Source organism: Tupaia chinensis, unplaced genomic scaffold (genome assembly GCF_000334495.1).
Source record: "Tupaia chinensis unplaced genomic scaffold, TupChi_1.0 Scaffold000523_1, whole genome shotgun sequence".
NCBI classification, from domain to species: domain Eukaryota; kingdom Metazoa; phylum Chordata; class Mammalia; order Scandentia; family Tupaiidae; genus Tupaia; species Tupaia belangeri.
The window spans coordinates 265,252-289,183 of record NW_006160036.1 but is presented as its reverse complement, the minus strand read 5'-3'; the positions used below and the strand labels follow the sequence as shown (position 1 = coordinate 289,183).

Below are 23,932 nucleotides of genomic sequence, written 5' to 3'. Positions count from 1 at the left end.
GAAGAAGGGATTGCAGCATGGCCATCCCCTCCAGGGAGGTGATTTTTCACTTTCCCTCTCTCTCTGACAAATGCATGTTCCCTATGGCCAAAAAAAGAAAGACAGTTTAAAAAGAAAGAAAAAGTGCAGAGACGTACGTATCTGATATACTTTTGCATGACTTCCTCCAAGGGCTGTAGACCCTCCTTGAGAAAGATAGATGGGTTCCACATGGCTGCCCGGGCTAGCATCACTGAAGAGGCTGCTGTGGCTTGTCGAAAGTCCTCTATGTCCGTATACTGTTGGATGTGGTCGTGAGATCCCCCACTGAAAAGCAACGTAATGGTTAGGGCTGCCCCCATCATGGAGCCTATCAATATTTTCAGAAAAAGCTTATTCTCAGATCTGTCCCTCATTAACAATGTGGCTTTGGACAAGTCTCTTCAGTTGTCAGAGCTTCAGTATGGTAGATATTACACCCACACCCAATTGTGAAGCTAGAAACACTAAATGAGATAAAATATGTAAAGTAGCCCCAAATCAGGGCCTATTAGCATGGTAGTTAAGGCAGCTGGATCCCACATGGCTGACCACATGATTCAGCCCTGAACCCTATGGCTTGAGAAATACACCAATCATGTGTGCAGGCATGCCCAAAATCCTAACAGGAGAATAGAGAAGAGAATGAGGCATGGCCATTCACACGTGGGGATGCTCGCTCACTCACACTCTAGCAAGCACACATACCATGTAGCAAACTTAAAAATAAATGAAATCATATTTTTTAAAAAGTAGCCCAAATCATACCTGACCTTAATAGGTATGCCAGGTTTTTTGGTTTATTTTTTTCTTTCTTTTTTTTTTTTTTTTTGCAGAGGGTATATGTGCTTGCTGCTTGCTGGAGAGAGAGAAAATGAGAAAAAAAACTCCCAATGGGACACAGTCATACCACAATCCCTTCTCAGTTTCTAACTCCTGTCAGGATTTGAGGAATGCACATACACATGCCCAACATGTTTTTCAAAGTCTAGGCCTTGAACCATACAATCAGCCTTGTATGATCCATTATCCTAACCACACAACCACCAGCTGGCCTGGTACTGTACCAATTTTACCTTCCTTTTTTCTCATTCAAAATACTGGCTAAAGCCAGATCATGTCTTTAGACATACATCTATAACATGGACCACATGAAAAACCCCAGGCTAGGGGCACTACCTATATGCCCACTAAGGGCTGGGTTGAACCCTGGAAAGGGGAACAGACACACAGGTTGTCATGAAAGGGAGAAAGGAGGGCTCTGAATAGCCCTGCTATCTCCAAGTCACCCCTAAAACTTCTTGCCCTAAGAAAGGTGGGGCCTGGCTACCACAGCTGCCCTTAACTCCTCCCCCTCACCAGTCATGTATGCCTTTTGTCACCAAAGTTCCCCTGTTCCCTTAGGCCCCCTTAGGCTCTGTGTGTCCTAAAGAGAAGGCAGCTGGACTCCGAGCTGGCCTGCACAATCTAACTCCTCAGTGGCAAGTAGATGCTATTACTAAGCCTTTGGGCTGGTTATCAGCACCACACACCTGCCAGTCTAGGTTCCTGATCCTGTAGCTGGCCAGAATGCTTATCCAGGCTTCTGGGACCTATCTTATGCCTCCTGAGCCATAGTGCTGACATGAAACTTTTCATACAGTTCCGAGTCCTGCACACCTAATTCTGGATGTGACATCACCTCTTCCAGGTCTATATCAGTGGCCCGCTTCTCATTCTCCCAGTCCCTGGATACTCCCATCCCTACTCAGTCCATCAGAATGCTCTAGGCCCCAGTCTACTGCACATCTATGTCAACTGCTCACCAGAGGCCAATGAACCTGACCTTCATGAGAGGTACTTTTTGGTCTCATTTCCCACTTCATTTTCCATCCCAACCTCCTTTTTTTTCCCCTGTGGTCATCTTTATTTTTTGAGAGGCTTTTGCTATAGGGCACATGCACTAGCCAGAAAGACACAGAGACAGAAAGCAAGAAATCATCCCCTGGGGGGATGGCCACACCGCAGTCCCTTCTCCTCTATTCTCCTCTCAGGATCTTGAGCACACACGCACACACACACGCCCAGTGTGAGTTTAAGCCATCAGGTCTGGGACTCGAACAGAGGTCAACCACATGGGAGTCCAGTGACATAGCCATTATGCCAACTGCTGGTCCCTCCTTTGTGGTTATCTTTTAATAGTATCTTATTCTATTTTGTGTATGTGGGCTCAAATCCCTTCTGGATGAGGTCAGGCATAAATAAGCAAATGATGGGGCCAGCAGGTGGCGTAGCAGTTAAGACAGCTTGATCCCACATGGCCAACAGCATGGTTTGAGTCCCAGATCCAGTAGCTTGAAAGACACACCAGGGGCATGTGCATGCATACCCAAAATCCTGAGAGGAGAATAAGAAAGGATTGTGATGTGGCCTTTGGCCATGTGACGTGATTTCTCACTTTCTCTCTTCCCACCCTTATCTCTCTCTGATAGGCTCATGCACACTATAGCAAAACTGAAAAAAAAATTTTTTTAAGGTAAATGATGGAGGGAGGCTTACTTGGCTATGACAGGAATGGAGAGGGTTTCAGCAATAGCTTTGATGACTTCACAGCTGACAGGGTGCTGAGGTCTCTCCTCCCGCTTCCTTGGAGATAAAGAAAAGAAGCTAAGGGCTGAATGCCAAAAGCCATGGCACCATTCACTCAGGTTTACCTTCATCAAATTTGACTGTCCTTCCTATAGGACCTCAGGAAGGTCAGCAGCTATGTGGCCCTCAAGGACAGGCTCCAGGGCATGGTGCTCCCTGTTGTTTGGGGATGAGCTGTCTTGAGGGGCAGGAACAGCATAGGTCCATGCTGAGAAGGCAAGTCCACCTCTGGCAAGCCTGCAGATGAGGCATGCCTGCAGGGGCCAAGGTGAGTGTCCTGGCTCCCAAGGTCACGCTGCTTTTCCCTGGCTTCTCCTGGCTGCTGCCTGAGATAAAGAATAATGCCATAGGAAGCTGCCATTACTGTCCTACTCCTGCCCTCCCCAAGAGACTCGGAGCAGCTGCCTCTCTCAGACTGACCACTCCCACACAGCTGCCTAGACCGAGGCCAAGTTGCACAGCTGATCCTGGAGAGCAGCACCTGACGCAGGGTAGGCCCTGCACTCAGGGCAACCAGGGCAGGCCACAGACCATGGCTGTCACAGCAAGCCACAGGGGAGGCAGGACATAAACGGGGGCCTCTCCTTCTAAGGTCAACTGCAAGTTCTTGTGGATGAGTAAGCAAGTCTTAGGGGTGCTGATTAAAGGCCTGACCTGAACTGTGCTCAGACACAAACAGGAAAGGTGACCAGCCAGATGGCCCTTGTTCAGGTCTTACCTGAGGTACCCCCTCTGCTATACTCCTCAGCAAAAGGTCAAGAGCTTCAGGGCTTCCGAAGGCTCTGTCAACCCAGCTTCCGCCTCTACCTCCCACTGTCCCAAGAGGCCAGTTTTAGCCCATCCTCAACACCTCTGATAGCCAGAAAATCCTTCCTTAAACTTGCCCAAATCTCACTTCCTACTGGTCCCAACTACTGATCAAAGCAACCGCTTCTTTTAAGATAATAATAAACTACTGGCACTGTGCCAAGGATTTATAGTCACGAAGTCACAAAAGCCTCACAACTCTATAAGGCAGAATTATCTTCATTTCTAAATAAGGAATATGATGCACAGAGAGATTTAGTGATTAGTCCAACATGCACAGCTAATAAGCAGCAGAGGTGGGATTTTTTTTAAAACTTTATTTATTTACTTATTTTAAGTTAACCAGAGAGGGAAATTTAAAATTAAATCCCAGTTGGAATCCAAAAGCCTACTACATCAGGAAGGAGCATATGTGTATATGTGTGTGGGTTCTCACCTCCCCCTCCTTCCTTCAACCCCAAGCAGTTTGCCTTTTCTCTGTTTTATGTTACAGTTCCGGTTTCCCTTCACTAAAAATGCTACAATAGATACAACCAACAATCTGGGCTGTTCCTACAAGCCCCCTAAGCCCAAGAGAAAAATCACTCGGAGAAAAAAGGCCATACCTACCAGTCTACAACCTGGGCTTCTGTACAAAAGGACATTCTGGACACAGAGAGAAGTCTCACTGGGGAACACCCAGCGTGGCCTTCAGAAACACCTCAGTGCTCAGCAGACAGCACATTAGCTACAGATAGAAGGACCATTTTGAGCAGTCATCATGATAGCTGGCAATCCGACAAGGGCAGACAAAAGAGGCAGAGACTAAAAGACAGCAACCTGCCTGGTGTTAATCAAAGGAGAAGCCATTGCTCAATGGTGTGGGGAAAAAAAAGGAGATTCAGTAGTTCTTTAATTCCACCATTACTGGCCACATGGTACAATTTTGAGCAAATCACTCCATCACTACCATTACACATCCTTGAGGGCAGGGGCATTTGACTCTCCACTTAGTCCCTCTGTGTCTCTGAAGCTAGGCACAGTGCCTACCACGTGCTCAGTGAAAGCAAAGAAGGAAAATGCAACCTCATTCAGTGTCTGATTGACCCCACACTCATAGGATGAAGAGCTAGGCAGAGGTAGGCTACATATGTAGAAGAGAAGATGGCTGTCATCTGGGGTCTGGTGAAGGATCGTTGAGATGGCTGAGGCCCTCCTTGCCAGTCAGTCATTACAACAGTGACCACTCACCTCCCATGAACTGTGATGGCGGCAATGCCAGTGCTCTCTATCCGCTTCACAAGGCTCAGGGTATCTTCCAGCTGAGAAACAAGATCGTATGGGGTAGTTATTGAAGCCCCGCAGTGGGCTCACCTCTACCCCTGCTTCCAAACCTAATTCAATTCCTCAAGAATCATTCACACCCCCAAATCCAACAACACCGAGAGAATGGACCTCCAAATGTACCACATCATCCTTACCGATGACAGGATGCGAATCTTGCAGGTCACAGGTCTGCGTGTTCCTTTAACAAGAGTGCTGAGAATCTGCAGAGAGAAGAACACAAGAATGCCTACCCTTCTGTAGCAAATCGCACTACTTGTGCTATATAACACCACAGAACTGTGCGTTCCAGTGGCATGGGCGGCTAGTGCATATTATCTGTTGCAGGGATATATGCACAAGTACCATCAGGTAAGGAGTCTGCCTTTGTTCTACTCTAGAACTCCAGCATCAGCAATGCCTGCCTAGCACATAGTCACATAGAGGTTTGTGTGTGTGTGTGTGTGTGTGTGTGTGTGTGTATGTGTATGTGTGTGTGTATTAGTTCAATATACTGAATGACTGAGTGAGTCAATCTGTATGCATGTCTATTTGTAACACAGCAATCCTTTACCAGGACAACATGAGAACCACCAGAAGAGCTTAAGAAATACAGACTCGTGGGCCCAGCCATGGTAGCATACACTGGAACACTGCTAGTTGGTAGGCTGAGGCCACTTAGGAAGTTCAAGTTCAATTCCCAGCCTACCCTAAAATGCCAGGCACAGTGGCGTGTACTACTAGCTACTTAGGACACTGAAGCAGAAGGATTGTGATAGAGCAAGACCCTGTTGAAAAAAAAGAAAGAGAGAGAGCCAGCAGTGGAATGGTGGTTAAGGTACCGGATCCTACATGACTGACTCCATAGACCAAGCCTCAGACCTGGTGGCTTAAAAACATACCGGCACGTGTACATGCATGCCTGAAACCCCTAGGGGAGAATGGAAGAGAAGGGTCTATAGTGTGGCCAATTCCCTGGGGAGTGATTTCTCACTTTCCTTCTCTCTCTATCTCTATCAAGCACTCATGCCCTATGGCAAAAATCTTATTTTTAAAGGACTATTTGTTTAATTTTATTTATTCATTTATTTTAATTTGACCAGAGAGAGACACAGAAAAAGAGAGAGAAAGCAAGCCACCAGGTCCAGGACTCGAACTATGGTTGACAACAAAGTGTCCAGAGGCTTAACCACCACACCCCCTGCTAGGCCTTTTTTTTTTTTTTTTAAGAATTATGTATTAATTCCATTTGTTATTACTATTTTTTAATTTGACCAGAAAGAGACAGAGAGAGAAAAAAGGAAAGCAAAAAAGCAAGCCACCAGGTCTGGGACTCGAACTGTAGTCTACCCCATGGGAATCCAGCATCTTTAACCACCACACCACCTGCCAGTCCTATGGCAAAAATCTTAAGAAAAGAAAGAGAAAGAGGGAGGAGAGAGAAAGGAAGGAAGGAAGGTAAGTAGGTAGGTTGGCTCACTCTTAAGATTCCACTCCATATTTACTGAATGAGTTTTTAGAAGCAGGCTTAGGAATGTGTTTTCAAAAAGCTCTGACCAACACGATCCAACCTCAGTGTGACTCTGAGGCCTAGCCCTGGTTGAGAAAACAAGGCTGAAAGCTTCTTTTCTAGGTGTAGGGGATGTCCCTCAGTGCTGACCCAGGACCTGCTGAGTAAAGGCACAGAAGGCCTTAAAGGGCCAGGGCCTGTCCTCATGCATCTCAGGGGAGTCAGATACACAGGAGTGAAACTGGCAAAGGAAACCATAACATACTCAACATATTAAAAAGTGCTTGTTTCATAGCAAAAATTACAAAGGATTTGAAGGAAAGACCAAGAAGTCATACAGCAAAGTGTCAGGGAGTTAGTAAGAGCTGACCGCACAAGAATCAAAGATCAAGAGAGGTGTAGATGACACTGCAGATCTCTGGCATGGCTATTTTCTTCTCTCATCAAAAATTTCAAGCCAGGCAAGCTAGAGGGAAAATGATCCCCAGAGCCCTCTTCCAAGAACTGGATCTCTGTCCAGCAGACCAAAGGAGAGACCCAGGTGGTAGCTGCCAGGATTGATTCTAGATAGGCCAGGGCAGCAGAGAGTCGAACTGAAAAAACTAGTAGAGGAAGCCCCTCTCTCATGGACAGGCTGAGTAGGCCACTCCAGAAGACATCAGACCAAGAGGACAGACTCAGATAAGTAGATAGTTCAAGGGCAAAACAGGGCCTTCTGGTCCACAAAGACCTGCCAGGAATTAGTGCTGCCCTAGGAGGTGTTAGACTAACCCTGGAAGGCCTTAAAGGGACAATGACCCTTTAAGGGGTAGGTGGATGCAGTAACAACTCTCACTTAAGAAACACAAAATAAAAGACACATAATAAAAATTCTCACTCCAGTCCTATTTTTCAGGCTCTTAGCAGTATCTCTGCAAGGTGAGCAAACGCTCACACAGAATCCTCTGCTACTTGGTTATTTAGACAATGTCAGCTGGTCTGATCCAATTTTCTGTCTTGAAAAAGTTCCTTTTGGTGTATTTTATCCAAGTAGCTTCAAGAACTTTCTTCAGTATGCCTGTTCATTTCATGTGTGTGTTAAGGACCAGGAAGGAAATTAAGCAATAAAAGCTCTAGCCACAGGGCCAGCAGTTAGTGTAATGGCTATGTCGCTGGACTCCCACATAGTCGACCGCGGTTCGAGTCCCGGACCTGGTGGCTTAAACTCACGCAGGGCGTGTGTGCGTGTGTGCCCAAGATCCTGAGAGGAGAATGGAGGAGAAGGGATTGCGGCGTGGCCATCCCCCCCGGGGGGTGATTTCTCGCTTTCTGTCTCTCTGTCTGTCTGGCGAGCACACGTGCCCTGTAGCAAAAACCACTCAAAAAAAAAAAAAAAAAAGCTCTAGCCACTTGCAAGGGTCACAATGAAAGGAAAGGGCAGCTTGAGACTCTCCTACCAGGCTCTGGTATGGAACTCTCCTAGACACCTAACTCTCCAGATCCAAGTCGTGCCACATGTTTCTGACAGATCTACCCACATGCAGGCTTGTCTCACCAGATCTACTGTCCAACTCAGGAAAAGCAGAACCTTTAGCTGCCCTGGTTATTTGGGACAGTGTAGATGGGACAATGAGAAACACAGGTGTAAGAATCAATGGGATCTGGGGACCAGCAGTTAGCATAATGGCTATGTCGCTGGACTCCCACGTAGTCGACCGTGGTTTGTGTCCCGGACCCGGTGGCTTAAAACTCACACCGGGCGTGTATGCGTGTGTGCCCAAGATCCCGAGAGGAGAATGGAGGAGAAGGGATTGCGGTGTGGCCACCCCCCCTGGGGGGTGATTTCTCGCTTTCTATCTCTCTGTCTCTCTCTGTCTGTCTAGCGAGCGCACGCGCCCTATAGCAAAAACCTCTAAAAAAAAAATCAATGGGATCTGAGTTCAAATCCTGACCCTACCAATTATTAGTTAAAGCCCAAGTATAGCATGCATATGGTGATACTCTGGTCAGTCAGCAGATGTACAGGGAATTTTGTGCAGGGATGACAGAGAAGATACTTTTTGACAGAGAAGATATTATTTGTTACAGAGCCAGCCCTGTAGCATAGTGGTTAAGTGCTGTGCATACAGAGCTATATTCCACATATCTAACCATGGTTCAAATCCCAGCCCTGAAGACTTGACAAACTATCTGGGCATGTATACATATGTGCCCCAAATACTGATGGGATAGAGAAATGGAGGAAAAGTGACTGTTTCATGTTTTGGTTGTTGTTGTTGTTGCTACTGTTGTTGTTTTCTCTCTGGCAAGTGCACATACTCTCTGGCAATAAAAAAATAACAACAACAACAACAATTAATTAAATAAAAGAAACTGAGGTTCCTAATCTAGGGAGAATAAACCAGAGCTACCTTGTGAAAGCATCATCAAAAGACTAATACCCAAGGATAAACAGAATTTTCAACAAATAGCATTCTTTTTGTTGTTTTTTAGGTTTTTGCCACTGGGAAGACAGAAAGAGGGAATGTAAGAAAAAAAAAAAAAAAAAGCCAGGGAGGATGGCCACACTACAATCCCTTCTCCTCCATTTCCCTCTTGGGATTTTGAGCATGCACACACAGACACACACACACAACATGATTTTCATGCCACCAGCTCCAGGACTCATCCTGCATTCAGCCATGTAGAAGTCCAGCACCTTAACCACCATGCCACCAGCTGGCCTCAGCATTCTCTTTTTCTTTAACTGAGGTACAAATATACGTAACATGAAATCTGCCATCTTAAACGTTTTTTATTTTTTAAGATTTTTTTTTTTTGGAAAGGTTTTTGCTACAGGGCTCATGCACTCACCAAGGAGACAGATAGAGAGACAGAGAGACAGAAAGCGAGAAATCGCCCCCTCAGGGGGGATGGCCACACCACAATCCCTTCTCCTCCATCCTCCTCTTGGGATCTTGGGTATGCACGCACATGCACCCAGCGTGAGTTTTAAGCCACCAGGTCCGGGACTCGAACCACAGTCGGATATATGGGAGTCCAACGATATAGCCATTACTCTAACTGCTAGTCCCTTAAACATTTTTAAGTATATAAATCAGTGGCATGAATTACATTCATAAGTACACATGTTGTGTAACCATCTATGTATGTCTAAAGTTTATCATGACCCTAAATAAGCACCTTTATCTTGAGAAAATATTTGCAGATCTGAGATCCTCCCACAGATGGAACCATGGGCCTAAAATACCAAGCCTGGAAGGACTCACAAAGCTTTCGCTCAGTTATTCAGCTTGCCAGCACATTCTGGGCCTGAATCAAATCTAACTCCCAAGGCCTAAGTCACATCTAGCTATTTAGAAAAGCCTACACGTGCCCCTCCATAAAGCAAATCCATCTACGGGACTGACATGACCCATTTAATTATCCCACCATAGAAGCAGTGGAATGAACTAACCTTCTGAGGTAGAGTATGTCTCTGCTGCCTCACAGATGAAATGTGACTCATTCAAAGAGAGGCAGAGAGAGGACACAGCCAACAACATAGTTCTGACAAAAGCCAGGAGGATGGAGGATAACAAAATGCCTGTGTGCAAAATGCTGTGAGTGAGCCACAGACCCCTTCCTGGGGAACCCTCTCCTCAGTGTGGCAACCAATTTGACATCAAATTGTCTGCTTCCACTCCACTCTGCACAGACGTATCTGTGCAGTTGTCTGCTTCCGCTCCACCCTGCACTGACGTATCTGGGCCTATCAAAAGGAGGCTAGACACTTACAGACTGTGGCTATGATGCTGGTTTCAATTGCCATTTTCACACCAGGTGCGTGTGTGTGCGAGCCCAAAATCCTGAGAAGAATGAAGGAGAAGGGATAGTAGTATGGCCATCCCCCCTGGGCGGGGGGGAATGTTTGATTTCTCACTTTCCCTCTCTCTGACTGTGTCTGTCTCTCTCCAGCGAGCACATGCAACCTATGGCAGATATAAAAACAAACAAACAAACAAACAAACAAACACACCCCGCAAAGGCTGACTCATGTGAGAAAATTCCAGGTGCTTGTCCAGAGACCTCCCTGAATATGCCAGTTACGCACATGCCTATGATCCAGGGTTGGCTAAAGCTGAAATAGGTCATGGCATCCTGTTGCAAGTGCAGTCTCTCTACCTCTCTGTTTCTCACTCATAGAAGTAATAAACCTTTTCTTTTTGGAGAGGTTTTTGCCATAGGGAGCATGCGCTCACCAAAAAAACAGAGAGAAACAGAGAGACAGAAAGCAAGAAATCACCCCTGGGGGGGATGGCTACGCTGCAATCCCTTCTTCTCCACTCTCCTCTCATGATCTTGGGCATGCACGCACACATGCCTGGCTTGAGTTTAAACCACTGGGTCCAGGTCTCAAACCATGGTCAACTACATGGGAGTTGAGCAACATAGCCATTACCCCAACTGCTGGTCCCATAAAAGAAATAAACTTTAAAAAAAAAAAAAGGGTTCGACAGGTATCATGGTGGTTAATACTGGACTCCCACATGAGCAACCATGGTTTGATTCTCAGACCTGGTGGCTTACTCTGTGTGTGTGTGTGTGTGTGTGTGTGTGTGTGTGTATGTGTGTGTCTCTCTCTGGAAAAATTTTTAAATTAATTAATTAAATTCTTAAAAAAAAAAAAAAAAAAAACTACCTTGTAAATGATAAGGATACATCATAAATGACCATACGAGTGAAAAATGAGGTGCCTGCCTAGTGAACAAACATGATGGTCTTCCTATATCCCTGGGACAGCTGGACTGGGAATACACCGGGCAGAGTTGCTGACACTGCAGCCAGCACAGAAGATGGGCAGCTCTTATTGCCGTTGATGGCAGCTCTTACTCGGTGCCTGAGGCCAAAGTCACTCTGGCCTGTCGGAGGCACTATCGAGCATACATTCCAGATAGGAAAACTGGGATAGAGAATGACAAGGAGCACAAAGGAGTTAAGAGGAGCATCAGGGAGAGAGCTGCTGGCATAAAGAAGAAAACAAAAGGTTCATGGTGTAGCAGAAAATATCAGCCCCATATGTCACACATAATAATGGGTGGCAAATGCCAACTTGCCCCCCAGGGCCTCATTAAGCCTGTGGAATCATCAAGGGAAGGGGAAACGGGGAGATTAACTTCAGCTTGCCTCACAGGACCCTGGCCTGGCTGCTCTCAAGGAGCTGGTAGTGGACTCTCACAGTATGCATGAACCCAGTGCTGTTCTTGTCAACCCCCTGAAAGAGGCCAATCCATCCCTCATGGCCACACCCCCAAAATAACCACTGAGTCTGTCCTTACCAGAGGTAGCCTTGCCATTGCTCTCCTGATCAGCCCAGAGAGAGAGAACCAATACAGAAGGGGTTCTCGCTGAATCCTCAGCACCTCTGGCTCTGTTGACATATCTCTGGCTCTGGGTGTTCAAGGAACAACAAGGCTACTGAAGGGTGACTCAGGGACACAAACCTAGTTGCATGTCAAAATCACTGGGAAGCTTTTTAAAATCTTTCTAGGTCCTAGATAGACAAACTGGGTAGATTCCAACAAATCTGGAGAAGCAGGAGGAAGGGATTCTAGGCAACTCTAGTTCAAAGTCATGTTTAAAGATCCCTGCTTTCACCCATGCAAGACTTACCTTCTCGATTTTGTCGGGGTCTGACAGCAAAGCAGCTCCCATTCCTCCCTAAGGAGAAACACACAGAGGGTCTTCTTACAGTCAGCACCTCCCATTATATGGCAATGTAGTATGGCAACCAACACTCAGGTCCACTGGCAATCAACATTTCTAACCAAGTAGGAGGGCAGCAGCATCCATACCCACAGTATCAGGGATCAGAGTTTGAGGAATTCTAAAAGTTATCGCTCTGACCTCTTGGCAAAACTCATGCATCTAGGGACTGGCTGGTGGCGTGGTGGTTAAGGACCTGGATTCCCACATGGCCGACTGCGGTTCAAGTGCCAGACCTGGCGGCTTGCTTTCTCACTCTCCCTCTCTCTCTGTCTCATTCACTCTCTCCTCAAATTAAAATAAAGTTTAATAAAATCATTCTTTAATAAAAAATACTAATTACTTTAAAAAAAGAAAACAACTCCTGCATCTATCTAGAAAAGGGTGCTACAAAATGTATTTTTCAAGACTTCCTACTCCCGTGGGGCCGGCAGGTGGCGTGGTGGTTAAGGGCACTGGACTCCCACATAGCCAACCACAGTTTGAATCCTGGACCTGGTGGCTTGCTTTCTCACCTTCTCTCTTTCTCTCTCTGCCTCTCTCTGGTCAAATTAAAACATAAATAAACTTAAATAAGATAATAATTATTAAAAAAAAATAATAAGATTTCCTACTCCCTACCCAGGTCTCAGTGTCTTGATAAACAAACTCTATGATCTCCCAAGCCCTTAAAGAACAATGAGTCGTTCTCCTTTTGAAATGAAATTAAATGCGCCTTTTTCCTATCATATCCAAAATGGGCTTTGACACCACCAACAGCAGAAAAGTCATGCAAATGCACACAACCTGCAAATCTTGTCAAAGTCTTCTCCTCTGCCAGCAAATCCAGGGTTGGCAGGTGGCACAGTGGTTAAGGTGCTGGACTCCCACATGGCTGACCATGGTTCGAGTCCCAGACCTCGTGGCTTACTTTCTCACTTTTTCTTTCTCTGCCCCTCTCTGGTCAAATTTTAAAAATAATAATAACAAATAAAATGAAATAAATAATTTTTTAAAAGCCCTAGCAAATAAAAACCACCACCCCTGGGGCCAGCAAGTAGAGTGGTGGTTAAGGGAGCTGGACTCCCACATGGCTGACTGTGGTTTGAGTCTTGGGCCTGGTGGCTTACTTTTGACTGTGGTTTGAGTCTCGGGCCTGGTGGCTTACTTCTTCACTCACTTTCTCTCTCTCTCTCGTTCTGTACCTCTCTGGTCAAAATTAAAATAAATAAGTAAAGAAATAAAGGTAAACAAAATAATTATTTAAAAAAAAAAAAAAAACCATAGAACCATTTAAATCTCAACAGTAACAATAATAGTTGTCTCTTCAAAGTGAGAGTATTAGTGGGACCAGCAGTTAGCATAATGGCTATGTCGCTGGACTCCCACGTAGTCGACCGTGGTTCGTGTCCCGGACCCGGTGGCTTAAAACTCACACCAGGCGCGTGTGCATGCATGCCCAAGATCCCGAGAGGAGAATGGAGGAGAAAGGATTGCGGCATGGCCATCCCCCCTGGGGGGTGATTTCTCGCTCTCTGTCTCTGTCTGGCGAGCGCACACGCCCTATCGCAAAAAAAAAAAAAAAAAAAGTGAGATTATTAGTGATTTTTCTGCACTTTTTTTTGTACTTTCCTATATTTTCCAAGTTCTAAACAGTGTTATTAATTACTTTAGTTACTGAGGGATTTTTTTTTTTTTAACTTTTGCCTTAGAAGGTGTGTACTTGCTGGAGAGAGACAGGGCTGAGTGCAGGGGTAAGAAAGCACCCACCCTTGGGACCAGCAAGTGGCATGGTGGTTAAGGGTGCTGGATTCCCACATGGTCAATTGCAGTTCAAGTCCTGGACCTGGTAGCTTGCTTTCTTGCTTTCCCTTTCTTGGTCTCTGTCTCTCTCTAGTAAAATTAAAATAAAAGAAATAATTACAATAACAAATTAAATTCAGTAAATAAATAAATAATTCTTTAAAAGATTAAAAACAAAAGAAAGCACCCACCCAGGGAACTGGTCACACCACAGTCCCTTCTCCTCTGTTCTCCTCTTGGTATTTTGGGCATGCACATACATATGACCAGCGTGTTTTTTAAGTCACCTGGTCTGTCCTTGTGGATCCAGTCACCTTAACAACCACACTATCACCTGGCTCAAGAAAAATAAAATCCCACAAATATATGCCACCAGTATAAAGACTGCACAGTAATACATGCTCACAGAATGTGCTCAGAAGGTTTATATTCAGTTGTTATAGTTTAGTTCCATGTTTAGGTTTAATTCCACATTCAAGAATGGCATATTAGAATCAGGGGGAACACTGAGCCAGTACTTAGCTGAGCCTGCACTTTGGAGGAAAGCAGGTAGGGCAGACACACACTAGCCCTAGACTACCTGGGCCTCAGATACAAACCCTAGAGGTCTTAAAGAAGCTCTAGTAGGACCAGTGGGTGGTATGGTGATTAAGGTGCTGGATTCTAACATAGCTGACCACAGTTCGAGTCCTGGACCTAGTAGCTTGAATATCATGTCAGGCATGTGTGTGTGTATGCCCAAAATCCCAGGAAGAGAATAAAGGAGAAGGAACTGTGGCATGACCATCTCCTGGTGGAGTGATTTTTTCACTTTCTCTTATTATCTCTCTGGTGAGCAAACACACCCTACGGGGGGGAAAAAACTAACAAAAAAAGAAGCACTGGCACTCACCTCAGCTCCGTCTGTCCTAATTTTTCTTTTATAGAGATATTTTTGCTATAGGGCACGTGCGCTTGCCAGAGACACAGAGAGAGACAGAGACAGAAAGCAAGAAATCCCCCTTCAGAAAAACCAGCCACATGGCAATCCCTTCTCCTCCATTCTCCTCTCAGGATTTTGGGCATACACCTGGTGTGAGTTTCAAGCCACCAGGTCCAGGACTCAAACTGTGGTCAACTACATGGGAGTCCAGCGACATAACCATTCTGCCATCTGCTGGTCCTCCATCTGTCCTAAACCTCACACACAATCCAGCCCTTCCTTATAGAATCACAGGATCTAAAATTCCACTTCGCAATAATGGCTTTCCTAATAATTGTTATTTCCTTCCTTCTATTAATTTATTTGGTCTTTTTGACTAGGCAAAACGTTAAAAATCTAAGAAGTTCATAAAGGTAGAGTAAAAATCTCCCTCCCTGAGGAATGAGACTTTTCAATCTATATTCTTTATCTGGACTGAATTTTTTTGTGAGTGGTATGTATGTGTGTGTTGCCTGCATGTGGAGTGTGTGTGTGTGTGTGTGTGTGCGCGCACGCACATATTTGTGCGGTATGAGGTCTTGCTGAGTCGTGATCATCCTGCCTTGGCCTCCCGAGCATCTTGGACCGCAGGTGCAGGTCACCACATCTGGCTCTTTCAGGGTCTCGCTATTTGCCCATACTGGCTGTAAGCTTACTAACCTTCTGTCTTAGTCTTGTGGACCCAGGACTCCTCTCTCATATCTGTGTCCCCAGCTCTAGCTTCTTCCCATTCCAATTCACCAGGCACATGGCTTCCAGATTAGTATTTCTAAAGCACAATACTGATCACGTGCCTTCTCTGCTCAAAAAGGTCCAAAGATACCTAACATCCAATCCAGCTAAGGACTATTACCACCTAAGGTTTTCAATCCTGTGCTCTTCTGCTGATTCTTGTCTCCCACTCCCCAACACTGTTGTCAAATCGAGTTACTCATAATTCTCTGCCTCTACCTCATGTTGGTCTCCTGGACCCTGCTGGTGCCACCCCCTCTGTTTGCAGGGTTCCAAATCTCAGAGACCACATTTTTCTATAATATATTTATTGTGTATATATGTGTGTGTATGTCTTGAAAACAGGTCCAGCAGGGGACAGAGGTTAAGATGGCTGGATCCTATAAGACCGACAGCATGGTTCAAGTCCCAGACCTAGAGGCTTAAAAAGCATGCCGGATACATGTGCACACATGCCTGAAATCCTCAGAGAACAGAAGAGAAAGAATTGCAGCATGGCCACCCCCTCCCCCTGAGGAGTGAGTTCTCACCTTCCCTCTCTCTCTCTGAAGAATGCACACATCCTATAAAAATCTTTAAAAGAAGATCTTGAGTTTAAGGGCTGTTGCTTTCCCACTTCGCTCCCTTCTCTGGGCTACCAAAACCCTCTGGTCTGGTCTCTTCTGATATGACAATGGGGACATTTGACTTGCATCCTCTTTTTGTTGTTGGTTGTTTTTATTTCTTTTTTTTTTCTTTGTTCTTTTTGGTTTGTTTTGTTCTCTTGTTTTTCTGAGTTCTTTTTTTTTTTTTTACCATGGATCAAGTTTCTTTTTTTTTTTTTTTTATTTACTTAATTTTATTCATTCATTTATTTTAATTTGACCAGAGAGAGAAAGTGAGAAAGCAAGCCACCAGGTTTAACTCAAACCGTGGTCGGCCATGGGGGAACGTCCAATGCCTCAACAACCATGCCACTTGCTGGTCCCATCTATGAATCAAATTTCACCACAAGGGGAATTTTATTGCTTATTCTATTCCCTCACAAAAAAGACAAACTATAATTAAATGAGGCAAACATTCACCTGAAGATTTCATTGTTTTCATAATAAAATGAAAGAGGAAACTTAGAACTGGATCACTTGACCCTTTTTGCTATAGGCCGCACACACTTGCTGGAGAGACAATAAGGGAGAAAGCACCCCCCAAGGGGGATGGCCACACCACAATCCCCTCTCCTCCATTCACCTCTTGGGATCTTGGGCATGCACACACACATACCCAGCATGAGTTTTAAGTCACCAAGTCCAGCACTTGAACTCCGGTCGACTACGTGGGAGTCCAGCGACATAACCATTATGCCATTTGCTGATCCCATACTTGCATCTCTTCATAGTCAGTGTTCTCTTAGATCTTCAGTTAGGCTCAACACATTCAAGCCTCAGCACAATCTTCTTTGTAGTTTTTACCTTTTCTGGAAAACAGGCTTTCTGTCCACCATAGCCACTCTGCTTCCTGTCATAACACCGCTTTCCCTGAGCATACAAAGAACCCTGGCCCTTTCTGTACTGTGTCACTTTTGAGGTTGGTTCTTGCCACACTTCATATAGAAAGTCCATTGGATTTTATGGATGTTCACCATGTTTGTAGGTGTGTGTATATGTGTACATATATATGTATATGTATATATGTATATAAGCATGTATGGGGATGTGTAAGTATATGTGTATGTGTCTAGGTCTAGAGACACATCCCATAATCAGGTGGCTGAATGTGGGATTCAGCCATCTAAACCATCTGAGGATATAAGTTGCTTTTATTATAGCTCTTTACCCCTAAATACTTCAGTGCATATTTTCTAAAAAAAGGTATATTCTCTTATGTAACCTCAGAAGGGGTATCAACTTCTGTATAAATTTATACTGGTACAGTATTTTTAAGTAATCTAGTATGGTCCCTATACTAATTTGACAGTTGACCAAATACTGTTCTTTCAAGCATTTTTCTCATCCATTATAGGATCCAGTCCAGAGTCAGGTATTGTATTTGGCATGTCTCATTAGCCTCTAATCTGCCTCCTAGATTTGTGAGGAGTACAAAGAAAGCAGTTTACCTTGGTGGAATATTCTTTTGGACAGCCCATGTTGATGTCAATACCAGCTACATCATTTTCTCTGGAAAAACATGAAGGAAAAAATAATAAATATTTAACAGGAGGAAAGAAGGCAGTCAAAGGCATGAATGAGTCTGTGCTCATGAATCCCTTACTATGTCCCTGGGCCTAAGAAACACACCAACTCTTGATGACAGAAGCTGAAAAATAAAGCACTCCATCCCGAAAATGTGTAACTGCCTCCTCTGGGAATGCCAGATGTGTACACACAGCTGCAAAGAGCTGGATGTGGGAGACTGCACTATTCTGGAATTATATGGGATAACTCAAATACCAGGTGATAGACATACCAGACTTGATCCCAGAGCTGCAGTTTTTTTGTTTTTTGGGGGGGTTTTTGGAGAGGTTTTTAGCTATAGGGTACATGTGCTCGCCAGACAGACAGAGACAGAGAGACAGAAAGCGAGAAATCACCCCCCAGGGGGGATGGTCACGCTGCAATCCCTTCTCCTCCATTCTCCTCTCAGGATCTTGGGCACGCACGCACACGCGCCCGGTGTGAGTTTTAAGCCACTGGGTCCGGGACGCGAACCGCGGTCGACTACATGGAAGTCCAGCGACATAGCCATTACGCTAACTGCTGGTCCCCTCAGAGCTGCAGTTTTGACTGAGATACTGAAAGCCATTTGTCAATGTATCAAAGTGACATGAGCACAAAGCCTTTTCCTAGAGCACCATAGCTTGTAGAAGGTATAGGTCTCCAGGTCAGTAGGCAGCATGTTGGTAAAGGCACTAGACTCCCACATGGTTGACCACTGTTCAAGTCCCAGACCTGGCAGCTTGCTTTCTCATTTTCTCTCTCTCCTCTCTTTCTCTCTCTTTCTCTCTTGAGTACATGTGCCTTATAGCAAATTAAAAAATAATAATTGGGACTAGCAGATGGATGGTTACTAGATTCCTATAGAGTCGACCACAGTTCAAGCACCAGACCGAGCAGCTTAAAACTCACGCTGGGCGCATGTGTTTGTGTGTCCAAAATCCTGAGAGGAAAATAGAGGAGAAGGGATTGTGGTGTGGCCATCCCCCCTGGAGGGTAATTTCTCACTTTCTGTCTCTCTGTCTGGCTTTCTGTCTCTCCAGCAAGCACAAGTGCCCTATAGCAAATATTCCTCTAAAATAATAATAATAAATACAATGTGAAAGGAAAAAAAGAAGATATAGGTCTGCTTTGGTTTGAAGGGCCACATGGTTGACTTACTCTATACAATTCTCAGATGTTAAAAAGATCCTCACTTCATCCTTTGGTATATGCATAGTCAGTCTGTTATCAGCAGCAATTATTGCCTGAGTTTCTTCCTACACTCATTGTAATTTATAACAATAACTACCACTAGGCACTTACTATGTGCCACATACTACAAAGACATATATATGCATTATTTTATTTACTCTTCCCTATAATAATGCCAGAAGTTGGTAGTACTATAAAATGGCATCATTTTATGGCTGAGGGAACTAAGGTCTCAGAGAGGTTAAGCAATTAACCTAAGGTCACACAGCAAGTTCAGGTTGAGCCTCCCTTATCCAAAATGCTTGGGACCAGCAATGTTTAGATTTCAGATTTTTTTTTTCTTTTTTTTTTGTGAGAGGTTTTCGCTATAGGGCGTGTATGCTCGCCAGACAGACAGAGAAAGACATAGAGACAGAAAGCAAGAAATCACCCCCCAGGGGGGATGGTCACGCCGCAATCCCTTCTCCTCCATTCTCCTCTCGGGACCTTGGGCACACATGCACATGCGCCTGGCGTGAGTTCTAAACCACCGGGTCTGGGACACAAACAGCGGTCGACTACGTGGGAGTCCAGCGACATAGCCATTATACTAACTGCTGGTTCCCAGAGATTTCAGATTTTTATGCGTGTTGAAATTTATATATACATAATAAGATATCTTGAGGACAAGACCCAAATCTAAACACAAAATTCCTTTATGTTCCACCTTCCCCTTATATGCAGTTTGCATGTAATTTTATACACTATTTTGTATTGCAGCATTTTATTTTATTTTATTTGTTTTAGAGAGAGAGATTTTTGCTTATAGGGTGTGTGCGTTCACTGGAGAAAACAGAGAGAAAGTGAGAAATCACACACCCCCAGGGAATGGCTATGTTGTAATCCCTTCTCCTTCATTCTCTTCTCAGGATTTTGGGCACGTACACACATGCACCCAGCATGATTTTCAAATCACCAGGATCAGAACACACACAGTAGTTGGCCAAGGAGGAGTCCAGCACCTTAACCACTATACCACCTGCTGGCTCCAGTATTGCAGTATTTTGACTGAGACCCACCACATAAAGTCAGATGTGGAACTTTCCACTCGTGGAGTCATGTCAGTGCTCAGAAAGTTTCAGACTTTGAAGCATTTCGAATTTTGGATGAGATTAGGAATGTTCAACCTGCAGCAAATCCAGAATTACAATCCAGGTTGTTTTAACACCAAAGCCTTTCACTTTAACCATAGTACTCTCCTGCCTTTGTTAATTTAGGAAGCAGTAAGTCTGACCTACACCTCATGAGAGTTAAGCCTCAGGACTCACGGTCATGAGAGTTCCTGGGAGTCTCATAAATAAACACTAAAAACTATGCCCCCACATAGAATGTCTCTGGGATCTGGGCATAGTGGGTATGCATAAGTTCTAGGCCAACCCTCAGATGCTACAGAAAAGGAAACAAGACACTCTTACCCTGGAAACAAAACGTAATGAGCCAAGAGGCAGAAGGGCCAGTCAGGTCCAACGTCACTAATGATATTAAAGCTTCACAGCTCATAGGAGAAACAAAGGTAGTCCCAAAGAAGGAGGAACTTACACAAGCCTGGCCACAGCAAGGGCTCGTTCTGCGTCTGAAGTCCCCTAGGAACACAAGAGGCTGCATCAACCACTGCCCTGAAACAGGTACACATGCACACACAAACACCCTTGTGCATCACACACACACACACACACACACACACACACTCAGCAAGCAGAGTTGGGCTGGCTTTCTTTTAACAACCTGTCTGCTGTACTAGTTCACGGGAAGAAAAAAAAAAAGTGGAATTGGAGGGCCTAGAAAATATCATCGCTGTTGCAATTATTTTCAACACACAAAAATGTTGAAAATTTCTATAGTAAACATTTGGACACCCACCACTTAAGACTGTACAATTAACATTTTGCTGTTTGCTTTATCACATATCTATCCATTGTTATCTATTTTTTTTAACTTAAATATCATTCAGGAGCTAGTTCTGAAAAAGCACCAAGAAATGACCAAAGCAGGACAAAAGAGCTACTTGGGGACAGACAGTGGCACAACAGTAAAATGCAATTCTCTGTGAAGCAAGCCACATGGGAAGGTCCCCAGCTCAAGTCTGAAGACTTCCCTGAATATGCCAGGCACATGCTTGCTTATGATCCAGTAGATCATGATCCCAAGACCCTGTTAGGGCTTCTCTCTCTCACCCACATAAACAATCAACTTAAAAGAGAGAGAGAAGAGAGCTACAGAGTCATTATAATCCCAGCATATATCTTTTTTTTTTTTAATTATTTAACTTTATTTATTTATTTATTTTAATTTGACCAGAGAGGGACAGAGTGAAAGAGAGAAAGTGAGAAAGCAGGCCACTAGGTCTGGGACTTGAGCCGCAGTCAGCCATGTGGGAGTTCAGCGCCCTTAACCACCACACCACCTGCCAGCACTCCCAACATACATCTTAACTGCTTTTGGGGAAAATTAAATTTCTTTCTATGGGTAACAGACTATACAAAAACAAAGACTATGATCTGAATAACGAACACTAGGGATTAAAAAAAAAAGTGAATGCCAAATAGATAGTCCCTACAGCTGAGTAAACTAAATTTGAGACTAAAGACACAACAATTATAAATTGCGACAGTTTGATTTCCATAAATTGTCTCCAACAACAAAATCACTCAAGGGTGATCCATGAAAAATGTCACAGCAGAGTTTTCAGAAAGCCACTTCTGTTCAATGTAGCCCATGCATTTAGTGCTGGTCCCGCAAAGAGTACGAGTTGAGGAATCCCAGGGGACAGGGCAGCCTCAAGAGGGCATTCAACAATGAGGTCTCTTACCATCTGGAAGACCACCCTGTTCTGTTCTCTTTCGCAGGTTCGGAAGACGACTCGATCATCAGGAGCGACAAAGTCCACTGTGCTGAGCACCTCTACGAAAAAAAAAAAAAAAAAAAAAAAACACAAATAATGGGACTACCCAGTTAAGATGCAAGTTCTACCTAGCCTAAGCCCTGGAAGAAAACATGACAAAAGTATAATCCTAAAAGAAAAAAGGGATACTAGATGTATACCTTTATTTTTTTTTTAAGAAGTTTTTGCCACAGGGCATGTGTGCTTGCCAGAGAGAGAGAGAGAAAGAGACAGAGAGAGGGAAAATAAGAAATCACCCCCCATGGAGGATGGTCATGCCTCAATCCTTTCTCCTCTATTCTCGACCTGGGATCTTGGGTACATACACATACACACTGGGCATGATTTTAAAGTCACAGGGCCCAGGACCCAAACCATGGTTGGCCATGTGGGAGCCCAACAGTATAACCACTATGCCATCTGCTGGCCCTGAGATGTATACCGTTCTTAAAAGTTTGTACATGGGAGGCTTCCGAGGTGCTTATGACACTAGTTCTCACTGGGTTAATGGCTGTTCTATTTAATTTTATTTATCTGTCTCTCTGTCTCTCCATTAAGCACAAGCTCCCTATGGCAAAAATCTCTCATAAAAAACAAACAGGGGCGGGAACCAGCAGTTAGAGTAATGGCTATGTCGCTGGATTCCCACGAAGTCGGCCATGGTTCGCATCCCGGACCCGGTGGCTTAGAACTCACGCCGGGCACATGTGCGTGCATGCCCAAGATCCTGAGAGGAGAATGGAGGAGAAGGGATTGCTGTGTGACCATACCCCCTGGGGGGTGATTTCTCGCTTTCTGTCTCTATGTCTCTCTCTGTCTGTCTGGCAAGCGCACACGCCCTATAGCAAAAATCTCTCAAAAAATAAAAATAAAAGACAGGGGCCAGCTGGTGGCATGGTAGTAAAAGGTGCTGGACTCCCACATGGTCAACTGTGGTTTGAGTCCCGGCCCTGATGGCTTGCTTTCTCACTTTCCCTCCCTCTCTCTGGTCAAATTAATATAATAATCATAATGATGATAATAAATGAAATTAAATAAAAAATAATTATTTACAAACACAAACAAATTCTACTTCCTCAGCCTCTCTGAGTAACTGAAATTACAGGCACATGCCAACATGTGGACCTTTAGGTTGGACCTGGAATTGAACCTGGGCCTCCCATGAGGTCCTATCCTAGGGGACAGTATCCTATGAGCACAGTATCATAGCAGCACATGCCACCACATCTGAACCAATATCTTGCAATTTTTTTAAAATGGAAATAAATACACAGAAAACTTGCGTGCACTTCAGATTTGCCCATATTTTCCCAGGAGATGTCACTCTGAAGTTCAACAAAGTTACTGGCTCTTAATTATCTGCACTGTGCTAAATACTATATTACAGTTCATCTTTTTTTTGAGAGGTTTTTGCTATAGGGCACATGCGCTCGCCAGAAACAGAAAGACAAAGAGAGACAGAGAGACAGAAAGCGAAAAACCATCCCCCAGGGGGGACAGCCATGCCACAATCCCTTCTCCTCCGTTCTCCTCTCGGGATCTTGGGCACGCACGCACACGCACCTGGCGTGAGTTTAAGCCACCAGGTGCAGGACTTGAACCACGGTCGACTATGTGGGAGTCCAGCGACATAGACATTACACTAACTGCTGGTCCCACAGTTGATCTTCATTATTATTCACAGTTGTGTATGATTTGCAAATTTGCTGGTTATCTAAAATTTCTTTTTAATCCCAAAGTCAATATTTGTGGCACAAGCCCAGCAGCATAAACACAGAGTCACCTGATAAGTCTGTTTCTAGCTGAGGTCAAACAAAGTGATGTTCTGTCTTCTTGTTTCAGCTTTCACACTGTAAACAAGTGTCTTTTTTATGAGGTATTTTGTGCCACTTTTTTTTTTTTTTTTTGTACTTTTTGTTGGTGATCTCACTATTTAAAATGGTCCTAAGCACAGTGCTAAAGAGCTGTCTATGGGAGAATTGGTGGCATGCTAGTTGAGGTGGCTGGATCCCATATGGTTGATCGCGTGATTGAGTTCCAAACCCAAGAGCTTGTAAAAAGAGCATGCGGGATGGGTGCATGTGCATGCCCAAAATCCTGAGTGGAGAATGGAGGAAAAGAGATTGCAGCATGGCCAACCCCACTGAGGGGTGATATCTCACTTC

The 23,932-nt window shown here is 44.5% G+C and overlaps 1 protein-coding gene across 3 annotated transcripts in view; it reads right to left on the bottom strand.

Moving 5' to 3' along the window:
- The window catches only part of DUS2 (dihydrouridine synthase 2), a 64,125-nt gene that overhangs the window by 6,741 nt on the left and 33,452 nt on the right, over nt 1–23,932 (bottom strand). For 2 of the 3 annotated variants that reach the window (XM_006156896.2, XM_027775084.1), the window contains 8 exons: nt 21,696–21,787; nt 20,426–20,469; nt 17,557–17,617; nt 11,897–11,944; nt 4,914–4,979; nt 4,684–4,754; nt 2,557–2,643; nt 138–306 (listed from right to left, as the gene is read on the bottom strand). In XM_006156896.2, the coding sequence (XP_006156958.1) occupies nt 138–306; nt 2,557–2,643; nt 4,684–4,754; nt 4,914–4,979; nt 11,897–11,944; nt 17,557–17,617; nt 20,426–20,469; nt 21,696–21,787 (638 nt within the window). Of the gene's footprint in view, nt 1–137; nt 307–2,556; nt 2,644–4,683; nt 4,755–4,913; nt 4,980–11,896; nt 11,945–17,556; nt 17,618–20,425; nt 20,470–21,695; nt 21,788–23,932 lie in introns of those variants that run through there. The other variant, XM_027775085.1, reaches the window with a different exon arrangement.